General features: G+C 35.4%; 2 protein-coding genes across 2 annotated transcripts; one reads left to right on the top strand and one right to left on the bottom strand.

The window, feature by feature from the left end:
• The first annotated feature begins 2,006 nt into the window (after nt 1–2,006).
• On the top strand, nt 2,007–5,200 carry LOC145565683 (putative disease resistance protein RGA1). The gene is made up of 3 exons (XM_081625605.1): nt 2,007–2,614; nt 2,660–4,887; nt 5,013–5,200. The coding sequence occupies exons 1-3, from the start codon at nt 2,007–2,009 to the stop codon at nt 5,198–5,200; spliced, it is 3,024 nt and encodes a 1,007-aa protein (XP_081481731.1).
• A 9,851-nt stretch (nt 5,201–15,051) lies between these two features.
• Nucleotides 15,052–21,612, bottom strand: LOC145564555 (uncharacterized). The gene is made up of 8 exons (XM_081624835.1): nt 21,296–21,612; nt 20,235–20,650; nt 20,056–20,128; nt 19,888–19,968; nt 19,743–19,806; nt 19,358–19,445; nt 19,155–19,239; nt 15,052–15,282 (listed from the first exon to the last, which is right to left on the bottom strand). Exons 1-8 carry the CDS (start codon nt 21,389–21,391, stop codon nt 15,244–15,246), a joined length of 942 nt encoding a protein of 313 aa, XP_081480961.1. The 5' UTR covers nt 21,392–21,612; the 3' UTR covers nt 15,052–15,243.
• Between the last annotated feature and the right edge of the window lie 1,203 nt (nt 21,613–22,815).

Genomic DNA, 22,815 nt, shown 5'->3' with positions numbered 1-22,815 from the left:
TTTTGCACATTTAATTTGTATGAAAAGAATGGCAAACATCTAAATTCCTTTATTTTTATCGTTTTAGCTGCTTACTTGCTAAGGAGAAGAGCTATGTTTGAATCAAAACCATTGAAACATTAGAATTACCATAGTTTTGTCTCTTCCTATATACAAGTATATAATAAAATTTCAAGTATGAAAACAGGTGGTTAATCCTTAAATCTTGTGTATATTACCACTCGTTTTTTGGTAAAGTAATGTTATGCTTATGACTTGTGAAATGACGAGGGAAATATCAAGAAAGATAGAAGCAAGTTCCAGAAAAAATAACATACATTACATGGCCTTAAAGTTTTTACTAATCAGGTTAGCATTTGAACTTATTTGATCTTGGTAAAAAATGTTGATTAAGAAATTTAGATGTTTTATAATCCGTACTTTGTAGTTACAATGGAAAGTAAATACAGTAAAAAACAATTATAGATGATGTAACAATTGAATGGCCCAAGCTACACATGAAGAATCCATTAGCAAAGTTTGAAGCCAAGCACATAAAGCAATTAGTGTTACACAAGATTTTTTTTCAAAGACAGTACACTTTACTAAAAGTCTACAAAAACGCGTCATGAATAATGGATCTTCAGTGTTTCACCAGATATTTTTTTTTTAACCATCTGAAATTTGTTCTCACAAACTAGATGATTACATTGCAATAATTATGTTGGGAAATTTTTAAATTATTTTCCTGTCATGGGGACTACCAACAACTAGCTTTTTACAAAAATAGCAGAAAGTTATATAAAACCAGCTAGCTAGCTGCTCAAGTGCTCATTCATTCCTATCACTCTTGTTTATTCTCTCTCCCATAATTACTCGTTAATATCCGCTCAATCGTTGAATACAAATCCCAACTTGTATAATGTAGTATGACTACTGATTATATTTTTCGAACTATGATAAAAGGATTGAACCTGCTGATAAAACTAACATCTTATACTTCAATCATCCTTCATTTAGTTAACAGTTCCTAAAGGTGCAAAATTGAAATAATGAGCTTCAATCCCACAAGGACATGAATTTAGGATGGTTTTCAATATTGATTTAGACATGTTTTATTCACTTAACTATAAATGGACCTTCGGCATGGAAAATTCACACAATTCTGCATTTATTTCAGTCTCGTTGTTACTCAATTAATTTAATGATGAAGAGGGAAATATCAAGAAAGATAGAAATAAATTGGATGGAAATAATTTATGACTATTCTACATCACTACCTACTTTATTAAAGGTTTTATTGTATGTACATTCGTTGGACACCAGCTATCTACTGGTTAATACATAAAAGCAAATTGATTGGCCCAAGTTGTACATGAATAAGAAGAATCCATTAGCTACATTACAAGATATGGAGCAAATAGTAGGACTTATCTACAGTACAAGATAGGAAGGCAACTAGCTGTGCTAAGATCATTCATTTACCAGCCAAATACCATTGCAAATAAAATTATTGTACGATATGAATCAATTATAACTCAAAGCTACACGTTTTTAAATTAATGAAACCAATCCTATTGTTCTAAATACTTGTAGATAATATAGTATGACTACTAGCTGATTTTGCCATGATAAAAGGACCAAACCTGCTGATTAAATTAACGTCTAAGAACTCGATCAAACTTATTCAGTTACCAGTTCCTACAGGTTCAAAATTTCTGACTATTCTTTCCAACAAATAAATTCTGTATTTTTGAAGCAAATTCTTTCAATTTTTTGTTTTTTATTCAACATGCATTTCTTCACAAAGGCACCAAAAAATCCATACGAAGTTTTCCACATTAATTATGAGCAATTTTTTATGGTGTGTATGGATAAGAAAACAGGAAATATCAACCATACAAATTTATATAAAACAAAGTAGTTAGCTCCTCAAGTGCTCATTCAATTCATTCCTCTCACTCTTCTTCATTCTCTCTCCAATAATTTCATACTCTTCTTGCCTCCTTTGTCTGCTTCACCAAACAATGGAAGGTGCAGGTTTAGCTTTCTCTGCTGTTCAAACTCTTTTAGCAGCCCTGCAATGTCCGCAACTTAAAGATATCCGCTCAATCTTTGAATACAAATCCCAACTTGATGACCTCCAAGGCACTGTCGAATATCTTCATTCTGTGCTCCGCGATGCCGCTGAGATCGAGCAGGACCTCCTCTCCAGTCAAGACAAGGTTCAAATCGACAAGATTATGGATGCTGTTTATGAAGCCGATGATCTGTTCGATAAGTTTGTCACTCTTGCGCAGCAGAAGCAACTCCTGGAGGATGATGGTAGAGTCTCTGAAAAATTACGGAGTTTCTTTACGCTTTCCAACAACCCAGTTAGCGTGGCTTACAGAATGAGTCATGGGGTTAAGAAGATCAAGAAGAAGCTGGATGCTATTGCTACCTACAAGCAGTTCAGCTTTAAGCATGATCCTCAGCCTATCAGGAATAGAAGGCCTGATACCTGTTCTTATGTGAATCAAGTCGATATCGTTGGAAGAGGGGATGACTTGGAGAAGATCGTTGGAATGTTGCTTCATCCTTCTGATTATCAACGTCACAACGTGTCATTCCTTTCTGTTGTGGGTCTTGGAGGGTTGGGAAAAACTGCTCTTGCTTAGCTTGTGTTCAACGATCCAAGGGTTACAAGTGCATTTTCATGGAGAAAGTGGACTTGTGTCGCTGATCAAGATCAGAAAGAGCTTGATGTAAAACAAGTGCTTTGCAAGATTCTTGAACGCGAAGGCTCCACCTTGGAGCAGGTGCAAAGCCAACTTCGAGAGAACCTAGCAGGCAAGAGATACTTCCTTGTTTTAGATGATGTATGGACTGAGAAGCAAATTCAATGGCGTGAATTGGTAAAATACTTGATTGGAGGTCAAAAGGGAAGTTGGATCATGGTGACTACACGCTCACATAAAACTGCAGAAATTGTAGGTGGTGAAGTGCATAAGCTACAAGGCTTATCCGAGGAAAATTCATGGAGCTTGTTTCAACAATCAGCTTTTACATCAAATCAGTCATTAAATCCTCCTGATGAGCTGGTCAAGATTGGCAGAAAGGTTGTTGATGGATGTGCTGGAGTTCCGCTTGCTATAAAAGTGGTAGGGAGTTTCTTGTATGGTCAAGACAGGGGCAAGTGGAAGTTAGTTCAAGAGAAAGGATTAGCCAACATTAGGCAGAGCGACAATGACATTCTGCCCATATTGAAGTTGAGCTTTCATCATCTTGAAGCTCCATTAAAGAGTTGCTTCGCTTATTGCGCACTGTTTCCAAAGGATTTTGAAATGGAAAAGGAGATGTTGAAAAGCCTTTGGATGGCACAAGGCTATGTTGTTCCATTGGATAAAGGTCAAAGTATAGAAGATGCTTGTGAGGAGTATTTTTCAATTTTGTCGAGAAGATGCTTTTTCCAAGATATCCAAAAAAATTATGATGATGAGATCTCATGTAAGACACACGATCTCATGCATGATATTGCTCTAGATGTCTCAGGGAAGGAGATTTTCCATGCAACAGATACCATTAGAGGCAACTTGGATACAAAGGTTCGCCATCTATTAGTTGAGAGACTTGAGACTATGAGGGAACGTGGCAATTACTCTTTGTTCGGTAAGTCTCGTATTCGTTCTTATCTTCTTAATTATAATTTTGTTGAAAAAGATACTCAGTTTCCGGTGGATGCATTAGTTGCAAATTGTAAGCTCCTAAGGGCGTTGGATTTGAGGTCGTTAGGAATTAAAAGTTTACCGGGCTGCATAGGTGAATTGTTGCATTTGAGGTATTTGGATCTCTCAAATAATGGAGGTTTGGAAGTGCTTCCCAAGTCATTTACAAAACTCTATAATCTGCAAACCTTAATGTTAAGGAAATGTTGGAGTTTGAGAGAGTTGCCAAAAGATTTGAGTAGACTAGTTAAGCTGAGGCTCTTGGATGTTACGTTATGTGATAATCTTACATATATGCCTGAGGGCATGGGTAAGTTGAGTAGCCTTCATTGGCTAAGTCATTTTATGGTGGGTGGAGGAGGGATTAGTTCAAGTTGGAAACAATGGTTTGATAGCCTGGATGACTTGAAGGCTCTTAATAAACTCAAAGGTAGTCTTAACATTCAGATCTGGTGGCCCAAAAGAGAAAGGAATATTGTTAAGGAAGATGGTGATAAGAGAGAAGGATTATACATGAGGAATAAAGAACATCTCAATCATTTAAGTGTTATATTCGAACACGAGGTGGAAGATTTAAGTTTGATGGAAGATGATGGAGGAAAGGATGAAGAGTTAAGTTTGATGGAAGATTTGCAGCCACATTCTAATCTGAAGGAATTAACTGTGTGGTGTTACAATGGTGTAAAAATGCCAGGTTGGTTAACCCTTGTTCAAAATATGGTTAGTCTTACGCTTTATACTTGTAATGAGTTGGAGTGTCTGCCATGCATGGGAAAGTTATGTCATCTGAAAGACATTCATCTTAATGGTTTAGAAAAGCTGGAGTACATAGGAGTAGATGATTCTTCATGGGCAAATTCCAATACAACGATGCCAATGTCTGGGTTGGGAAGCTGTGACAAGGAACTATCATTCTTTCCCTCCCTTGAAGAAGTTACGTTATCAAGTCTGCCAAAGTTGAAAGGATGGAAGAGAGGGGTAGTAGGGCGGGTGGAAGACAACAACCTCCAATCACAGCAATTACTACCATGTTTTTCCAAATTGCAGACATTGACAATACACGATTGCCCGGAGTTGACAAGTCTTCCGTCATGTCCCGGTTTGGAAGAGCTAAAATTAGAGAAATTCAACGAAGGGCTGCAAATAATGAATAAGAAAAGAGATGAAGTTGCTCCAGCATCCTCCTCCGCATCTACATCCTGTTATGAGATTGTAAATCCCAAATTACATAGTCTTGATATAGACAACATGGCATGGCTAAATTCGCTGCCGTCGGAGTATTTTCATTGTGTTAATACCCTGATTCTACAGAGGGTCAATGAGGAGGTGGACGTGGATCTGCCCGATTGGATGCAATTCTTTCCCGCCCTCCAAACCCTACAATTTCACAAATGCAGAGAACTGGAAGTAATCCCAAAGTGGATGCCCAAACTCACTTCACTCACAACACTTCGCCTTCATGGCAGTTCAGAAAGCTTGAAGAGAAGATGCAAAAAGGATCCACCTGGAGATGACTGGCCCTATATTCAACACATCCCTCACATTCAATTTTTGGGTTCGTCAATTTCTTCCCCTTTGTCATTTTTAATTAACTTGGTCAACGCTTTGCTAACTTCCTCCCTGGATTTATCTTATTTAGTCAAGTCTATTTATGTCGTGTATGCATCTTCATTCAATCCCCTTGATTTGAAAGGAAAAAAAAATAGGGAAATTCTCTTTGCTAGACCTCTAATAATAAACATTCTCAGTGGTAAAATGCAAAAAAAAAGTTAATATCCTTGGTAAACTATGTTTTAAAAAGTTAAGTCAATAGTAACATTTAGCAAGATAATTAGCATTTTAAGCATAACTATGGTTAACCATGGTTAAGAACCACCTCCCCACCACCCCGCCACCACCACCTCTATCCCTCCCCTGCACGCAACCCCCCTCCCCCACTGCCTGAAAACCGTCGGCGTCCCTTTCCCCCTAACCAACCGGCGCACAACCTCCTCCCCTACCGCCGACTTCATCCCCCCTCCCCTTTCCCCTACCCTCGACACCACCAGCCCCCACCCACACTCTTTCCCGAAACCCTAAATCCCCACTAGCGACACCTTTTGCTTCAACAAACATCAAATTAATTTCAATTACCTGTAATTCACATAATTTCTTATTCAATTGTGAGGAATTAGGGTTTCGATTACCAGAAAATCACAAATTTAGTTTGAATTTTTTATCATCGTTTTCAATGGTGGTGAGGTGCGAGAAAGGAGAGAAGATGGGGAAGGCTGGTCGAAGGGGTTGGGTACTTGGGGTGTCGGGGTGGGGGTTGGGTAATCGGGGTTGGGTGTCGGGGTTGGGTACTTGGGGTGTAAGGGTAGGGGATAAAGGTTGCCGGCGGGAATGGGAAAGTTAGGGAATAGGGGCTGGGGGAGGGGAGCTGCGACCAGAGGAGGGGGAGAGGGAGAGGGAATGGTGGCAGGATGGTGGGGAAGGGGGTGGCAGGGTGGTGATTTTTATTTTTTATTTTTTTAATTAATTTTAGAATGGGGGTATTTTAGGCATCACAACTTTTTTTTACTTAGAATGGTTAACCATGGTTAAGAAATGCCTAATTACATTGATTAAGGTTACCATTGACTTAACTTTTTAAAACATAGTTTACCAAGGATATTAACTTTTTTTGCATTTTACCATTGAGAATGTTTATTATTAGAGGTCTACCAAAGAGAATTTCCCTATTTTTTTTTCCTTCTCTCTACTTTCAACATCATTTCAATTATATTTATCCTTCACGCATCAATATCAAAGCTGTACTATTTTAAACCTAAAACTAAATGAAATTTCTCAAAAAGCATGGATATTAGACTTTAATTTTGAATTTTTTTTTACTTTTTTTTACCATGGTTCCGAATACCCTCTGTGAGACCAATTGGATGGGTGAAACCATTCTATTTGTCTTTAAACGGCCAATTTACCGATTTACAACTTGCACCAATTTAATTACTCAATCCTACTACATACATTTATGACAACATATATTGATCATATATGGTTCCAAACGGCATTATATGACCCCGAGATGTATTCCCAAAAATCTCAAAACTTTTCAACACTAGGTCTCGAAAACATCCCAAATTTCTCAAAAAGCGTGGATTTCAATTTTGGAATTTTTTTACTTTTTTTCGCCCGGAAATAAAAATTGTTGAAATGTTTACCATGGTCCCTAATACCCGCCGAGAGTCCAATTGGGCGGGTGGAACCATCCAATTTGCCTTTAAACGAATAATTTACCGGTTTACAACTTGCACCAATTTCATTAACTCAAGCATACCACGAACATTTATAACAATAAATAATGATCATATATGGTTCCAAATAAAATTATATGACCCCGAGATATATTCCCTACAATTTCAAGAGTTTTTGACACCGGGCTCCGAAACCTCTAAAATTTCTCAAAAAGTGTGGATATTAGCCTTCAATTTTGGAATTTTTAGAATTTTTTTGCCCGGAAATAAAAATTGCCGAAATATTAACCATGGTTCCTAATACCCTCTGGGAGTCCAATTGGTTGTGTGGAATCATCCAATTTGCCTTTAAACGGCCAATTTACCAATTTACAACTTGCACCGATTTCATTAATTCAAGCCTACCACGGACATTTATGACAACATATAATGATCATATAAGATTCCAAACGGCATTATATGACTACGAGATGAATCCCCTAAAATCACAAGGCTTTTCGATACCGGGTCCCAAAACCTCAAAAATTTCTCAAAAAACGTGGATATTAGCCTTCAATTTTTGATTTTTTGGACTTTTTTCGCTCGAAAATAAAAATTGCTGAAATGTTTACCATAATTCCTAATACCCTCCGGTAGTCCAATTAGATGGGTGGAACCATCTATCCAATTTGCATTTAAACGACCAATTTACCGGTTTACAACTTGCACTTATTTCATTAACTCAAGCCTACCACGAACATTATGACAACATAAAATGATCATTTATGGTTTAAAACAGTATTATATGACCCCGAGATGTACCCCCTAAAATATCAAAGCTTTTCAACACCAGGTCCCGAAATCTCAAAAATTTCTCAAAAAGCGTGGATATTAATCTTCACTTTTGGAATTTTTTGACTTTTTTTTGCCCGGAAATAAAAATTGCCGAAATGTTAACCATAGTTCCTAATACCCTCTGTGAGTCCTGTTGGATGGGTGGAACCATCCAATTTGCCTTTAAACGACCAATTTTCAGGTTTACAAGTTGCACCGATTTCATTAACTCAAGCCTACCACAAACATTTATGACAACATATAATGATCATATACGGTTCCAAACGACATTATATGACCCCGAGATGTATCCCCTAAAATCTTAAGCATTTTGGACATCGTGCCTCGAAACCTCTAAAATTTCTCAAAAAGTGGAATATTAGCCTTAAATTTTGGAATTTTTTGACTTTTTTCGCCTGTAAATAAAAATTACCGAAATGCTTACCATAGTCCCTAATACCCTCCGGAAGTCCAATTATGAGAGTGGAACCCTCCAATTTGCCTTTAAATGGTGAATTTACCGATTTACAACTTGCACCGCGCTATTTCATTAACTCAAGCTTACCCAAACATTTATGACAACATAAAATGATCATTTATGGTTTCAAATAGTATTATATGACACTGAGATGTATCCTCTAAAATCTCAAAACTTTTTGACACCAGGTCCCGAAACCTATAAAATTTCTCAAAAAGCGTGGATATTAGCCTTCAATTTTGGAATTTTTTGACTTTTTTTCACCCGAAAATAAAAATTGCCGAAATGTTTACCATGGTTCCTTATACCCTCCGGTAGTCCAGTTAGGTGGGTGGAATCCTCCGATTTGCATTTAAACGGTCAATTTACCGGTTTATAACTTGCACTTATTTCATTAACTCAACCCTACATACCACGAACATTTATGACAACATATAATTGTCGTTTATGGTTTCAAACGTCATTTTATGTTCCCGAGATGTGTCTAATAAAATCTCATTTATTTTCGACACCTGGCCTCGAAACCTTCGAAATCTCTCAAAAAAGCGTGGATATTAGCCTTCAATTTAGGAATTTTTGACTTTTTTACGCCAGGAAATAAAAATTGCCGAAATGTCTACTATGGTCCCTAATACCCTTTGGGGTTCAATTGGGTGGGTGGAACCTTCCAATTTGCCTTTAAACGACCAATTTACCGGTTTACAACTTGTACCGATTTCATTAACTCAAGCCTACAACAAACATTTATGATAACAAATAATGATAACATATGGTTCCAAACAACATTATATGGCCCCGAGATATATTCTCTAGAATTCCAAGACTTTTAGCCACCGGGCCCCGATGACTCCAAAATTTCTCAAAAAGCGTGGATATTAGTCTTCAATTTTTGACATTTTTAACTTGTTTTCGCCCGTAAATAAAATTTGCCGAAATGTTTACCATGATCCCTAATACCCTCCAAGAGTCCAATTGTGTTGGTGGAATCCAATTGTGTTGGTGGAACCATCCAATTTGCCTTTAAACGGCCTATTTATCGGTTTACAACTTGCACCGATTTCATTAACTCAAGCTTATTACGAACATTTATGACAACATATAATGATCATACATGGCTCCAAATGGCATTATATGACCCCAAAGTGTAATCCTAGAATTTCAAAGCTTTTCAACACCGGGTCTTGAAATCTCCAAAATTTCTCAACAAACATAGATATTAGACTTTAATTTTGTAATTTTTTGAATTTTTTTCGCCCGAAAATAAAAATTGCCGAAATTTTTACCATGGTCTCTAATACCCTTTAAGAGGCCGATTGGTCGGGTGAACCATCATATTTGCCTTTAAACGGCTAATTACCAGTTTACAATTTGCCCCGGTTTCATTAATTCAAGTCTACCACAAACATTTATGACAACATATAATGATCATATTCGGTTCCAAACGACATTATATGACCTCGAGATGTATCCCCTAAAAATAAAGGTTTTTCGACACCATACCCCAAAACCTCTAAAATTACTCAAAAAGCGTGGATATTAACCTTCAATTTTGGAATTTTTGAATTTTTTCGCATGTAAATAAAAATTGCCGAAATGTTTTCCATTGTCCTTAATACCCTCCGGAAGTCTAATTAGGTGGGTGGAACCATCCAATTTTCCTTAAAATGGTGAATTTACCGGTTTACAACTTGCATGGATTTTATTAACTCAAGCTTACAACGAACATTTATGACAACATAAAATGATCATTTATGGTTTAAAACAGTATTATATGACCCCGAGATGTATCCCAAAAAATCTCAAAACTTTTCGACACCGGGTCCCGAAATCTCAAAATTTTCTCAAAAAGCGTGGATTAATGTCTTCAATTTTGGAATTTTTTGACTTTTTTTCGACCGAAAATAAAAATTGTCGAAATGTTTACATTGTCCCTAATACCCTTTGGGGGTCCAATTGGGTGGGTGGAACCATCCAATTTGCCTTTAAACGACCAATTTACCGGTTTACAACTTGCACCGATTTCATTAACTCAAGCCTACCATGAACATTTATGACAACATATAATGATCATATACGGTTCCAAACGACGTAATATGACCCCGAGATGCATCTCTTAAAATCTTAAGGATTTTCAACACTGTGCTTCGAAACCTTTAAAATTTCTCGAAAATCGTGGATATTAGCCTTCAATTTTGGAAATTTTGACTTTTTTTTGCCTGTAAAAAAATAAATTGCCGAAATGCTTACCATGGTACCTAATACCCTCCGGGCGTTCAATTAGGTGGGTAGAACCATCCAATTTGCCTTAAAATGGTGAATTTACTGGTTTACAACTTGCACCGATTTCATTAACTCAAGCTTACCACGAACATTTATGACAACATAAAATGATCATTTATGGTTTAAAATAGTATTATATGACCCCGAGATGTATCCCCTAAAATATCAAAGCTTTTCGACACCTGGTCCCGAAATCTCAAAAATTTCTCAAAAAACGTGGATATTAGCCTTTAATTTTGGAATTTTTTTACTTTTTTTTTCGCCCGAAAATAAAAATTGTCGAAATGTTTACCATGGTTCTTAATACCCTCCAGTAGTCCAATTAGGTGGGTGGAACCATCCAATTTGCATTTAAACGGCCAATTTACCGGTTTACAACTAGCACTTATTTCATTAAGTCAAGCCTACTACGAACATTTATGACAACATAATAATGGTCATTTATGGTTTCAAACGTCATTATATGTCCCCGAGATGTATCCAATAAAATCTCATTTCTTTTCGACACCTGGTCTCGAAACATTCGAAATTTCTCAAAAAGCGTGGATATTATCCTTCAATTTAGAAAATTTCTAACTTTTTTTCGCCCGAAAAAAAAAATTGCCGAAATGTTTACCATGGTCTCTGATACCCTTTGGTTGTCCAATTGGGTGGGTAGAATTATCCAATTTGCCTTTAAACGATTAATTTACCGGTTTACAACTTGCACTGATTTCATTAACTCAAGCCTACCACAAACATTTATGACAACATATAATGATCATATACGGTTCCAAACGGCATTATATGACCCCGAGAAGTATCCCCTAATTCTAAAGGCTTTTCGACACCGTGCCCTGGAACATCCAAAATTACTCAAAAAGCGTGGATATTAGCCTTCAATTTTGGAATTTTTTCGACTTTTTTTTCCGCTTGTCAATAAAATTGCCGAAATCTTTACCATAGTACCTAATACCTTCCGGGAGTCTAATTGGGTGGGTGGAACCATCCAATTTGCCTTAAAATGGTGATTTTACCGGTTTACAACTTGCACCAATTTTATTAACTCAAGCTTACCACTAACATTTATGACAACATAAAATGATCATTTATGGTTTAAAACAGTATTATATGACCCCGAGATGTATCCCCTAATATCTCAAAGCTTTTCGACACCAGGTCCCGAAATCTCAAAAATTTCTCAAAAAACGTGGATATTAGCCTTCAATTTTGGAATTTTAAGACTTTATTTTGCCCGAAAATAAAAATTGTCGAAATGTTTACCATGGTTCCTAATACCCTCCGGTAGTCCAATTAGGTGGGTGGGACCATCCAATTTGCATTTAAACGGCCAATTTACCGATTTACAACTTGCACTTATTTCATTAGCTCAAGCATACCACGAACATTTATGACAACATATAATGGTCATTTATGGTTTCAAACGTCATTATATGTCCCCGAGATGTATCCAATAAAATCTCATTTCTTTTCGACACTTGGCCTCGAAACCTTCGAAATTTCTCAAAAAACGTGAATATTAGCCTTCAATTTAGGAATTTTTTAACTTTTTTCGCCCGAAAATAAAAAGGAAAAATGCACTTTAATAATCCCAACTATTGGCGATTTACTTAGAATAATCCCAACTAAGGATTATTTTCTAACAGTCCCAACTTTGCCTCTTATTTTCTTCCAACGGTCTCAACCGGTCAACTATGGGTCAACAACCTGTTACAACAGGTCACATGCCACATGTCAACACACGATTGGTCCAAAATAAAAAAAAATCAAAAAAAATAAAAAAATTAGAAAATACAAAAATAATCAGAAAATTGAAAAAAAATAAAATAAAATATAGAAAAAAATAGAAATTTGAAAATATTTATAAAAAAAATTAAAGAAACAAAAAAAAAAAAACACCCAAAACCCACCCAGCCACCCCTCCCACCACCCCGTAACCCTAGCCAGCCACCCTCCCTCCCCTTCCCCCGTCGGCGGCCAACACCTTAAACATCCAAAATGGCCGGCCGACACCCGCGCCTAACTCGGAAACTATCCGGTCGGCCCAAAATACCCCCGAAACCACCTCCCCTCACTATTCCCTGACCCCCATAACCACCATCTCCTCTTCTCCGACCCTCGAAACAACCCCACCTCCTTTCCCCCACCGTCAAAATCGGCGGTAAGGGAAAGGAGGAGGGGCTGTTTTGATGGTCGGGGAAGTGAGAGGGGGTGGTTTTAGGGGTCGGGGAATAGCGAGAAGTAGTTTCGGAGGGTGGTTTTGGGTCGGTCGAGTGTTTTCCGATATGGGTGGGTGTCGGCCAGCCATTTCGGGATATTTTGGGGGTTGGCCGCCGGCGGGGAAAGGGGAGGGAGGGTGGCTGGGAGGGTTTTGGGATTTTTGTTGTTTTTTTTTTCTAATTTTCTTATTTTTTTAACTTTCTGTTTTTTTTTTTTTAATTTTCTGATTTTTAAATGAATTTTCTAATTGTATTTTTATTTTCTGTTTTTTTTTTAAAAAAAAAAAAATTTCCGCTAATTTTCTTTTTTTTGTCCATTTTTTTTTAATATTTGATTTTGTTATTAATTTTATTTTTTCAATTTTCTGATTTTTTTTTTGAAGTTTCTGATTTTATTTAATTTTCTAATTTTTTTAAATTCTAAACTAATCACGTGTTGACACGTGGCATTTATAAAAAAAAATTTAAAAAAAATTACCTATTCAATAGGTTACCGGTCATTGGGACCGCTGGAAGAAAATAAGAGGCAAAGTTGGGACTGTTAGAAAATAAACTTTAGTTGGGATTATTCTAGGTAAATCGCCAATAGTTGGGATTATTAAAGTGTATTTTTCCAAATAAAAATTGCCAAAATGTTTACCATTACCCTAATACCCTTTGGGGGTCCAATTGGGTGGGTAGAACTATCCAATTTGCCTTTAAACGACCAATTTACCGGTTTAAAACTTGCACCGATTTCATTAATTCAAGCCTACCACGAACATTTATGACAACATATAAATATATAATGATCATATACGGTTCCAAACCACATTATATGACTCCGATATGTAACCCCTAAAATCTAAAGGCTTTTCGACACCGTGCCTCAAAACCTCCAAAATTACTCAAAAAACGTGGATATTAGCATTCAATTTTTGAATTTTTTGACTTTTTTTCACCCGAAAATAAAAATTGCCGAAATGTTTACCACGGTTCCTAATATCCTTCGGGAGTCCAATAGTGTGTGTGGAACCATTCAATTTGCTTTTAAACGGTTAATTTTCCGGTTTACAACTTACATTGATTTACCGATTTACAACGGTCAATTTAATTAACTTGCACCGAACCCGACTTGAACCGAAATTGACCCAAACCTGTTTTAACCCTTCAAAACCCGAATTTAGCCCGACTTGTTACTAACCTGACCTGAATTCAACCCGACCCATTCGTAACCTGACCCGAATTTAACCCAACCTGTTACAAACCTGACCTTAAATGAACCCGACTTTTTATTGACCTGACCCAAATGTTATTGATTCGATCCGAATTTTACCATATCTATTACTTACCCAACCCAAAAATTCAACCCGATCTATACTAACCCGACTCGAAATTAACACGACTTGTTATTGACCCGACTTAAATTCAACCCAAATTGTCCCTGACCTGATTTCAAATCACCTTAAATGCAATTTAGACCACCTTATTAATGTTGACCAAAACATTTTGTCTTGGGAGACCAAGTCGATCCAGGCCAACAAAATAAAGGAACATCATCTTCAAATTTAAGAGTTAAATATAGTATATATTTGTTGTATGGTTAAAGGAGATAATTATCTTCCTAAATTATAGATTATAGTTCCCTATTATATTGTCATATATATTATATTCAAAGGAAATAATTAGCTTGATAAAAATGATAATTATCTATTTATAGTTAGTTGAACCCGAATATGACCTGACTTGGAAATGACCCAACCTAATTGTAACTTGCAAATTATTGACTTGAACATAACCCGACTTGAATCCAAGAGTGACCCGACTTGGAAATGACCCAACCTAATTATAACCCGCAAATTATTGACTTGAACCGAACCCGACTCAAACCCAAGAATGACCCGACCTGATTCTGACCCGCAAATTATTGACTTGAACTGAACCCGACTCGAACCCGAGAATTACCCTAACCCATTTTAACCCGTGAAAACTCGAATTAAACCTGACCTATTGTTTACCCGACCCGAATGTAACCCAACCTAAACTCGACACAAACCCGATAAGAAGTATGACCCGACTCAAGCATGACCCAACCCAAACCCGACCCGTATAGGTTATGGAATTAGTCTGAATTGACCCAACCCGAGTTGACCCGAGCCACTCTTACCTGACCCGTTTACCCGAATTGACAACTCTAAAATAATTCAAAGAACTTGCAAAACTAGTCTATTTGAAACCCTGGAACTGAATAAAATAATCCAAATAACTTTTTTTGATAAATAAATAGGCTTAATTTTTATCTCGAGAGGATTTTGAAGGTATATTGACTTTCATTCTAATCAGTGGAGTACTATCGCATCGGCTTATCGCCTCCCAAAATAACCTGGGTATAAATAGAAAGTAATAGAAGCATACACTGTTGTACAATATATACACCCTTAAAAAAACATAGATTAGTGAGTATAAATAACCAATAAAATGTGATGATGATCCTCGATAACAAATAATTGAATTAACGCAGATATCCACTACACCAATTCTCCATCAGTTTCATATCAAGTAAGGTATCGAGATGAATGGATGAAACCCCACAGCTGCAGACAGGGTAGAAAGAACAAATTCAGCAAAAAAAAACCAAAGATTTCTTTTAAGACTTAAGAGATTGAAATAAAGTCAATAATCTAACTGAAATTGATTCCAAGATCTCCTCCACTCATGTATTTTAAACCAAAAAATACAAAGTTAATTCTTGATCTAGCTCATGATAGTTAACTTGTCAATCCATATCATCAGGATGTAAAAACTAAAAGCAAATCTTTAATGTTAGATCTACACCAGAAGTAAAAGATGTTGTAGTAGTTATCAACAATGGCTAGTCCTACATTAAAAATTCAGTTGTTCTAATGTCTCAAAATTGAACTAAGTTTAAAATTCCTTAGAATCCTTGCTGGTAATAACCAGCGCAAGCTAAATCATGTACGGGACTTAAATTGGTCCTTTAACCTCCTACTCAGGTGACTCAAGCAGTCAAACCCACAAAATCCCAATCAAAAACCATCAGAAGATACAACAAAGACCGAGTAAAGATAAGCTATAAAATCCACCAAGAGAATATGAGCGCAAAATACAACCAGAACTTCAAAATGCAACAACCCCCAAAATTACACTTGCATTGTATAATCTTTTTCTTCCTCCTTATATTGGTTTTTGTACTATTAAACCTGAATCTCTGGAATTCCCAATTTGTTCCCAAAAAAATTAAATTAAAAAAATTAATTAAATAAAACCTTCAAGCTCTTGATAATAAGGTGGCACACACCAAAATCTTCTCTCTTCCTTTTTTTTCATTATTTTTTTTTTAAAATATTTATTTACTACACTCTCCAGAATAGTCCACAGCAAGTATATTAACTGATAATTTAAAGCGTACTCAGAGAAGAAGAGGGGAGGGGAGGGTAGGAAAAGGCAAAAGTAAATCAATATAAGCTGCTTGTATGAGCTATTCAAAGCAGGTATGATCCCTTGCAAATTTGCATTATTCTATTTATCAGTCAATTTCTAACAACAGCATAATAACATCTAATCTGACTATGTCTGCAATATCTGTTCATGCATAAAATATCTCATCAAATGCCCTCAATAAGTTACAGTCCTGCAGCAACAGAGCTAACACAGCTTTAAATACTAGATCTGCTCACATTTTTCTGTTCTTCACAACTAGCCAGTTTCTATTTTAGACTATCAGAGTACTGACTACACAGAATATATAGGCTGTGTTTGGTAACAGGCGGATTGGACAGCTTTTAGCTGATTGATGGCAAATTAGAGGTTTGACCAATCAATCCGCTAATTTGAGGTGTTTGGTAATCGGTGGGTTGGAAGAGCTGATTGAGCACAATCCGCTGATTTAGAAAAAGCTCCTTATACCAGCGTTTTCAAAAGTGATGATTTGTATCTATTGCTAAAATTACATTCATACCCATATTTTATAATTTAACGAATTAAATTGACTAGTGAATGAATAAATTAATATACCATTAATCCATAAATAAATTCTTCCTTCAAAAATAAAAATAAAAAATCCAATAAATTCTAGAATAAATAACACAGTATTGAAGAATAATTTCCATCAATATAATTATAATTTATATGCATGTACTCTGTTTTTATAAAAAACAGAACAATATCATCAAATTATCAAATATTAAATCGCTTCTCCTACCTCTGATTTCTATTGCATGTCAAGCTTCCATGATTTAAATGATAAAGTTTGAAAGGAAGATCAAGAGGTTGGAATATATGAAAGGAAGATCCTTCAAAAAAAGTAAAAAGAAAAATAAAAATGAAAAATGAAAAGAGGAAGAAAATGGCTGAGGTGTGAGGTCTAAAATGTGCGGTGTGCGGCCATTTAGAATGGTTTTGACTTTTTATATCCCCTGCTTTGTAAATAGTTAAATACAAGTAGAATTCATCTAATGGGCTTAATTGGGAGGTTTGGGTAATTGGGTTCATACTTAGCCGCATAATATTGTAGACTTGCTTGATTAACTATTATTATTCCACATATTTTAAAAAAATAATAATTATTATTGCAGTATTACTTCATTCTTTGCACTAAAATATATCTATGTCCTTATTGGTAATTTTATATACTCAATCAGCTATAAGCTAACAAAAGTTTACCAAACACTTTTATATAATCAGCTAATATAATCAGCTAGTCAAATCAGCTAATTCAATCGGCTAGTCAAAATCAGCTAATACAATCAGCTTCGGCTATAAGCTATCAACTTTTTACTAAACAGGGCCATACAATGTACAACTAAAATTCTAACAACTTTATGTAGCTTTAAGATTAGGGCTGGCAAAAATTGACCCGACCCGAAAACCCGACCAGAAAAAAGTGGGTTAGGGTTGAGTTTTTCGACCCGAAAACTTAAATGAGTCGACACGAACCCGAACCCGAAATTAAATGGGTTAGGTTAAGGTTGAAAATCTCAACCCGAAAACGACCCACTTAACCCGAAATAAATTTCAAGTCAAAATCAGGTCGGGTCAACCTGAACCCGACCTGATAAACTCGAACATTATACGGTATAAAAAAAAAAATTAAAAAAAAAAAAAAAAAAAAACCAAACAAACCTGATGGATTAAAATTCAGCCCAAGCCCAAATATGTAACTAGTATCTAAAACCCTAAAATCCTTAATGCCTCCTCCTCACACAATCAGCCGTTTAGGCTCTCTCTCTCTCTCTCTCTCTCTCTCTCTCTCTCTCTCTCTCTCTCTCTCTCTCTCTCTTCAACTCTAAACTCTTGAAAGTTGAAACCTCCATTCCAAATAAATTATTCTCGGTTCTTCCCATCCTTAGATCTTCCTCTCCTTCATAATTTAAGTGTTTAAAGATTCACCACTTCAACCTTCAAGGTAATTGCTATTTTGAATTTTGCTTTTATACGATTTTTTGGTTGTTTAAATACGAATCTTGCATGTCTGTTGTTGTTGTTTTTCTTTGCTATTCAAAGCCTAATTTTGATGTTGTTTGTTGTTTTAGTTGTTATTCAAACCATAATTTAATTATATGGTATTGTATTTTTTATTTTAATTGATGTTTGTGTTTGTTATATTATTGTATTGTTGGGATTGAGTACTTTATTATTGATGTTTGCTTAAATTGTTTTTATCAGATTTGGATCCTTACACGCCACAAACATAGCCTCTGCTTCAGCTTGCTTCAAGTCTCTGCTTCAACTTGCTTCAGCTTGCTTCAACATTGTACATTATTTGAGAACTATGTTGTATAAAGTTTGTAAAAAAAAATCAAAAACATTGATTGCTTTTGAATTCTGATTTGTTATTTATTTAGTATACTATATTTTTGTATCTAATCTTTAATTAGACTTGCTAAATAACTTAATTTAAAAATCAGGTTATATTCGGGTTGACCCAAACCCGGCTACTATCAGGTCATTTCAGGTCAAAATGACCTGATTTAAACCCAGATAAAAAATCAGGTCAATTCAGGTTACTTTCGGGTTGACCCGAACCCGAAAATATCAGGTTCAGGTTGGGGTTCTCAACCCGAAACCTTAAATGGATCACGTTCGGGTTGAGGGGTAGCTGACCCGAAATCAGCTGACCCGAACACGAACCCGACCCGACATGATCCATTTGCCAGCCCTATTTAAGATGTGTCTTGAACTGATTATTCCAATTTCAATATGACCAATGAATGGCAACAAATATACAGCTTATGGGGTTTTCTTAAGTGAAAATACTCAATAGCTCAGGCTTCAGAATTTCAGCAAGTAAATAAGTTATGCAAACTGCAGAAACTTTCACCCCAGAAATTAACTGGAGAACAGCAATTATGGTGGACTCTGACAGTTGGTTACCCAAAACATGAAGCAAAAAAGTAAATAAATTTAGTGACCGCTGATATCTCAAAGATAAGGAAAAGAAAAGTACCTCAACATTTTTCAATTCGAACTCTGGATCATGAGCTAAGCATGTGTTCCCAAAAGTCTGGCATGGCCCACTACTTCCAGCCAATCTGATAAACAAAATAAACAGATATATAAGTATAATTAGCCTTCAAAAACAGTATATGAGTCATTCTCATAGATTATTGGAAGGGAAAAAAAAAAAAAAAAACAAAAAACAAGACTTACAAATCTTCATCCAATGACAAAGCAAAGTTGCCTCCCCCACCAAATGCTAAGAAGTCATTCAAGCACAAATAGTAGTATCGATTGGCACCTATAATAAAATGAAAGACATGTCATAAGCATTCACTGCTGAGAAGCTTTTACAGCTTTAAGTATTGGCAAAATGGCATGTAAAGGTAGCAGACAAGTGATGTTTACATTTACACATAGCAAATGACAGTAAAGCTTCATGACATAAGCTTTTCTGCCCTTGTGGAGACATTTATACACCCTTAACCCCAACCTTACAGTCCATTAACACCGAAAGTACATTGACCATTTTCTCGTTGATATTTACAAACACTTTCAACCTAACAGCTTACACAAGGTCAAGAAAAATAAGCTTTACCTGTTGCTCTAAACAGCCTTGGTTCACCGAATTTAGTGGTAAAAACAAATGCGTGGTTTGTTCCCTGTCAAATTTAACATTAGAGTGGTAATTCAAAAATTAAATCGCAGAGAAAAAGAAGTAAACATTGCTGAGATCAACGCACTTGATATTTCCTCTTAGGGCATGGCTTAAGAGGACAATCAAGGAGCCCACCAAATACAGCCCCCTTTCTATCTCCAACAATCTGGAAGATGAACAGCAGTTTCCATCAGTCATTATCCAACAAAGTGATAAAATGTATCTCCATGACTAATTTACAAGTCATCCTTACCAATAAGCCAGGACCTGGAAGATCAGCACTTTTCCGTATAAGAGTACGTAGAGATGTACCATGTTTTAAAGTACTGCCCTTCAGTTGAAAGAAGCCAAAAGAAACTATGATAAAATTAGTGAAAAGCATTGAAGCAGTTGATGAAGATCATTAAGGGAAGCAGTAGAAAAAGCAGTTACCTGTATAGCAATACCCATTGACAACCCTTCACAATGTTAGGAAGGGATGCCTCAAGAAACTCATATAATCCCACATCAACATATGAAGAATCGTCTGTCAAATTAGGCATAAGCTTCCAAGGGCTCGGAGGCTCAATTGCATCCTCAAAGAATTCTGGCACACAACTACTTCTAGTAGAAACAGGGCTCTCATGCTCATTATGAGAGATAGTTGATTCTCTACATTCATCTTGTGGAATGAGTTCTGCCTGATTTTCCATGTTTTGAATTCGCCGAGAAAAACTACTACTTTTCCATCTTGTGGGAGATGATTGCAATGACTTCAAATCACCCTGAGTCTTTTGTTTGGCAGCTAAAGGATGAATGTAGGTAAAGAACGATGACAAAGTTTTTGCTCCCATGGAGTATGAATTGACCTGCACATTCCCCATATCTTACATTCAGCATTAGGATGAAAATTACACTACTATTACTACTACTACTTGAGCCAGGGTTGAAGGTTTGGATCCTAATCAATCAAGTACTCTAGCAAAAGGACTAATCAAGACGCGAGACTCATCCTTAGCTTAATTGCAAGAGAAGGATCATATACACTCCACTAGTCCACTACTCCAGCATTCCGAATTCTAGATTTGACAATCATCGTAATATTATACTGCTCGAATTCCAGTATAATTCAACATGTACCCAATTGCTTTATAGCTTATAGGTAAGTGCACATTACAAATTAAAGTTGCAAATCTTTACAAACTATGCAAAAAACAAACGAAATTCAGGTTAAATAAAATTCACAATTTTCTATGATCGCAAAAATTTCAGCTTGGACTAATTTGAATCTTCATCACATTGAAAATCGACGATTAAGAACCATAATTACAAGCAATATCAGCTGAAACATCACAAATTTAACAATAAAAATTCCTCTTTTTAAACTAAAATCATGATTAACAAACAAAATCTAGCATCACGAACCCTACATTGTGTAGATCTCATCAAATAAGCTTAAATTGAAGCTTAAATAAGCTTACAAAATTCAAATAAAAAGCCCAAAATCAAAGTACCTTTGGAGATTCTTGCAATTGAGGAGATGGTGGAGACGGAGAATCAGCCAAAAGACGAGATAATTTCTCACTCACTTTCTCCTTCAATGCATACATTATTGATTGAATTGAATCAATAATTAATAAAAGGTTTGATGATCTTCAAGAAAAATCGAAGTTTTCTCAGAATTCGATCATCAAACGGTCAAACCCTAACCCTAAAATTCGAAATTCGACGAAAAAAAAAAGGGCAAGCAATTCCAAGAGAAATATAAAAGGCAGTGAATAAATAGAAGACGGCAAAGACGGATGCACCACCGCAAAAAGGCAGTAGATTTGTTGTGAACTTGTGATAGATGTTTTAAATGAGTCGGTGGTGGGAATATGGGAAGAATATCAATTTACCAAATTAGGCCCCTCACTTGTCACTTCATTTTTTTATTTTTTATTTTTTTTTTTTTTTTTTTGTGAAATAGAAATTATTTTTATTAAATTTAAATTATTTTTATTAAATTTAAATTATTTTTGTTTAATTGAAATTATTTTTACTGATTTTTTTTTTATATTTCTTTTTTAAAGTTGCTGATTTTTATTGAACTGAATTGTTTTTACTAAACTGAATTTATTTTTACTAAACTAAACTTATTTTTGTTGAATTGAATTTATTTTTGCTGATTTTTACTGAATTAAACTTATTTTTACTAATTTAAAGTTACTGATTTTTACTGAACTGGACTTATTTTGCTGAATTTAAATTATTTTTACTAAATATTATTGTTTATAAGGTGAAGTGAACATGATTTTATAGGGTAGGGGTTTTTTTTAATGATTGGAGAAAATCCAATTTTATATTCATGAGAAAGTTGGATAGTTTATCGTAGGGCAATTTTGATATTTTGTGCTATAAATTAGGGGTCTTTATGAAATTTTAACATTTACCCTGTTAACCAGAGAAATTGGCAAGTTGTCAGCTTCTATCTTGATCATTAATAGAGGTTGAAAGTTCACAAATAGGGGAAAGTTCATTTTCAATGGTGAAATCAATAGAGGAGGCATATATCACTTATTCTTTAGGGTTAACCATACCTTGAATTTATCCATTTTCATAGGATTTTTGTTTTCTCGACCTCAGTGAATTATTATTATTTGTTAATATATTTTTCCCATAAATGAGTAATAGCTAGGTATATTTCTTAATAATCGATCTTTAATTTACAAATGACCATGAATTTTTCTATTGGTTAAATAATTAAGCATAATTTGATCATTATACCGGCTGCAAGCTTAATCTAAGATTTTGACATGCATATACCAAGATTTTAACCTATTTTTTATTAATTATTATTATTTTAACATAAACTTACCTTCTTAAACAACAACAAAAACACAAGTATATCACACGAATCAAAATAAACCTTGTAGCGAGGTTTATTTCTCTATAGAAATAAAGAATGACTGCAAAGTTAACTCAAAAAATTTGTTAATATATATTCCTATATTTGTGTTTCCACCTATGTACATATTAGTGTTATTTGTTAAGT

Source organism: Chenopodium album, chromosome 10, assembly GCF_948465745.1.
Source record: "Chenopodium album chromosome 10, dcCheAlbu1.1, whole genome shotgun sequence".
NCBI lineage: Eukaryota > Viridiplantae > Streptophyta > Magnoliopsida > Caryophyllales > Amaranthaceae > Chenopodium > Chenopodium album.
This window is presented reverse-complemented; position numbering and strand designations above follow the sequence as displayed.